This window comes from Monodelphis domestica, chromosome 1, assembly GCF_027887165.1.
Source record: "Monodelphis domestica isolate mMonDom1 chromosome 1, mMonDom1.pri, whole genome shotgun sequence".
Taxonomy (NCBI): Eukaryota; Metazoa; Chordata; class Mammalia; order Didelphimorphia; family Didelphidae; genus Monodelphis; species Monodelphis domestica.
Window position 1 is genome coordinate 679,449,580 of NC_077227.1, and position 3,453 is coordinate 679,453,032.

General features: G+C 37.2%; 1 protein-coding gene across 1 annotated transcript; it reads right to left on the minus strand.

Moving 5' to 3' along the window:
* Window positions 1-456: 456 nt before the first annotated feature.
* LOC103094285 (olfactory receptor 1G1) lies at window positions 457-1,374 on the minus strand. Its single transcript, XM_016426126.2, has one exon. The coding sequence runs from the start codon at window positions 1,372-1,374 to the stop codon at window positions 457-459; it is 918 nt and encodes a 305-aa protein (XP_016281612.1).
* Between the last annotated feature and the right edge of the window lie 2,079 nt (window positions 1,375-3,453).

Consider the following 3,453-nt stretch of genomic DNA (forward strand, 5'->3'; position numbering starts at 1 on the left):
ATTATATGATATTTTATAATCAGATGATCAAAATTCTATAATCTGATTATCAGAATTAATTCCATAATTTGATAACCAGACTATTTGGAGAAAGGGAATCAAAATGGAATTCATCTCTATCTTTATTATCTCTATGTTTCACTATAATTAGACTTCAATGAGTTTAAATCTTTGATTTAAAATTTAAAATTTAAATTTATATTTTCTTGAATTTCCAACATTAGGTTTATGTTATTGTCCTGTTAGTAAGTTTATTCCTGATTCAAATTTGTCAATTAAGACAGGCAAAGCTTGAGGCTAAATTTAAGATATTTACCTAAGTCTGAGTAAATCCAAGCCCTTTCCCTGTGAGAAAGATTCTTTAAAGTTGACACCCTCTCATTAATCAGTTTTGGGAAAAAAATAAGTAATAATCTTGTGATTTATTTTAGATATCTTAGTCCTTGAGAATAGGACTTAAAAGAGTTTCCTTAGGGCTGCTTTCATTTCCCTGTTCCTCAGGCTGTAGATAAAAGGGTTCAGCATAGGAGTCACCACTGTGTACATTATAGATGCAATTATGTTCCTGTGGGCTGACCTGTTGGATGAAGGGCTAAAATAGACTCCAAAGACAGTCCCAAAGAACAGAGATACTACAGAAAGGTGGGAGCTGCAGGTGGAAAAGGCTTTCTGCTTCCCTTTAGCAGATGGAATCCTTAGTATGGCCAAGACTATATACACATAAGAGATGATCACACAGAGGAATGGAATTAGGCCGGCAAGACCACCAATGGTGAGGATCATTAGTTCATTAATGAAAATGTCTGAACATGACAGCTTTAGTAGTGGGTTAAGGTCACAGAAGAAGTGGGGAATTTCATTTTTAGCACAGAAAATGAGTTCATTCATCAATAGTGTGTGTAAAAGGGCATGAAGAACATTGACAACCCATATAATTGAAATCAATAGTAAACAAAGTTTGTGGGTCATCACTATGGTGTAATGGAGTGGGTGACAGATGGCCACATAGCGGTCATATGCCATTGTAGCCAGAAGAAACTCATCAATTGTCCCAAACATGATAAAAAAATATAACTGTGCCAGGCAGTCAGAATAAGAGATGGCATTATTTTGAGTTTGGCTATTCATTAACACTTTGGGGACTATGGTGGAGATGAAATTGATGTCAGCAAAAGACAAGTTGGCTAGGAAAAAGTACATGGGCGTATGGAGATGAGTGTTGGAGCCAACAGCCACAATGATGAGTAGGTTTCCAATCACAGTAATCAGATACATGAGTAGAAATAGCCAGAAGAGTAGTTGCTGGTGCTCTGACCCCTCAAACAGTCCCAAAAGGAAGAACTCGGAGACAGTGGTCTGGTTTTTCCAACCCATGAGTCTGTTCAGAGAAAGGTAGATTTATTAGGCAATCTGATTAAATATATAAATGATTCTTGATCAAATCTGTGATTGAAATGTAATGTTATTTTGGCCAGAGGAGCCTTAACAACATGAATGGTCATGGTACTATTTTGATGTACTCTGTTAAAAAGAGACAACTAGGTGGCAGAGTGTATAGAGAACAAAACCTGGGGTTTGGATCTGTCCTCAAATGTTTATTAACTGTGTGACCAAAGCAAATTACTTGGTTTCTCTCTGTCTCAGTTCTCTCGTTTGTAAAATATGTATGATTCCAGTACTTTCTTTCCAGAGCTGTGGGGATACAATTAGATAATGTTTGAAAGATGCCTTGTAAAACTTAAAAGTGATATATAGACAGTACTTTCTATTATCATTATTTGAGAAGAAAGGTCAAGCACCCTGAGAAGGATTTCTCACTTAAATCAGAAGTAACCTTTTGTATATTATCCCTCTCCCCCACCCCAGGGCCTCAGATTTTCTATTTACAATATGAAAGATGTAGACTAGGCCATTTTTACAGACCTTTTCAATCCAGGCAGTTTATTATTCTGAAATCTTACAAACATCTAGTATGTTGTAATATGATGCTATAATTATTCAGCAGATTGTGTTGACCAACCTCAACTGTATGAGCATATAGAAGACAGGCAGTGTGATTAAATCTAGCCTTGGTTCTAGAAAGACGTAGTTGCAAGCACTGTCTCAGACATTCAGGGTTTAAGATTTTGGGACAGAACCTAAAGTTCTCAATTAAATCCCACCTTACCTCAACACTCTAAGATGATCAACTTGAAGTTCTGCATCAATGAAGGGAGGAAATTGCCTCCCTGGGATTTCCATATACCAGTTACAGGTCTGGAGAGAAAGAGACAGACAGAGAGACAGAGATAGAGAAACAGAGAAAGACCTAAACAGACACAAAGACAGAGACAGTGACAGAGACACAGAGACACAGAAACAGAAGCAAAGGGAGAGAGACAAAAAGACAGAGACAGAAAGAGATAGAGAGGCAGAAAGGCAGAGAAAAGGCAAGACTGAGACAGAGATATATAGAGACTAAGAGATAAAGAGATGGAGAATGGAAATGGGTTATTTAGCCAAACTGGACTTCTTATTGTTGCTCATGCTTTTTTCCATTTCCTATCTACTTCTTTGTACTGGTATCCCACATGCCAAGATAGCATTCCTTCTTTTCTTCTTACTTTTGTATTCCTTTGTTTCAAAACTTTGCTCAAACACCACCTTCTATGTTAAACTTTTTTTTTTCTGCTGCTAGTGCCTTCCACAATTACCAAAAGTTCAGGGTCTCTAGAAGACAATCTTTTTGAAAGCAGGGCCTATTTCATTTTCTTATGCACACTAAGTGCCAGATGAATATTTGTTGATTGTAAGCTGCACAGAATGCCCCAACAAGGAATTTCTTCAATTATTCTATTTTCAGTGTTTTACTCCCAACTGAAAATTCCAGCCAAACCAGAACTAGCTCTTTCTTGTGTTCAGAGGGCCATCATTTCTCTCCATTAATCCAGAGTTCTTGGCTCCATGCCTAAAATTTAACTCTAGTTCCTTTCTCTCCCTTAGAGATAGAAGAGGAAAAGAGTAAGAGAGGGAAAGCAGAGCAGAGAGACAAGAAGGAAGAGAAAGAAAGCATGAGAAAGAGATAAAAAAGAGGAACAGAGAAAGGTAGGGGAAAAAAGTAGGAGGAAGAGAGTGAGAAAGGAAGAGAAAGTGAACAAGGCAGAGATAGAAAAGGATGAAGAAAAGGGAGAGAAAGAGAAGGGAGAGGATACAAGTAAAGAGGGAGGAAGACACAGAGAAAGAAGATAGGAAAGAAGGGAGGAAGGGAAGAGAGAGAAAAAGAGGGATAGAGAACAAAAGATCATTATAGACAATTTTGGAACAATTAAAATCTCTTGTCACTAATTCTATGCAAGGTTTGTTTATAAATCTCTCTCTTTTATGTCTTCCTTCTTTTCAGGTAGCCTGTAATTGACTCTCTTGAAAATAATGTTTCTCAGATATCATTTGACACCTAAATCGCTAAAGGGTAAA

Excerpts from the sequence above, each read along its gene's own strand:
- LOC103094285 (XM_016426126.2), bottom strand. The coding sequence starts at position 1,374 with ATGGGTTGGAAAAACCAGACCACTGTCTCCGAGTTCTTCCTTTTGGGA.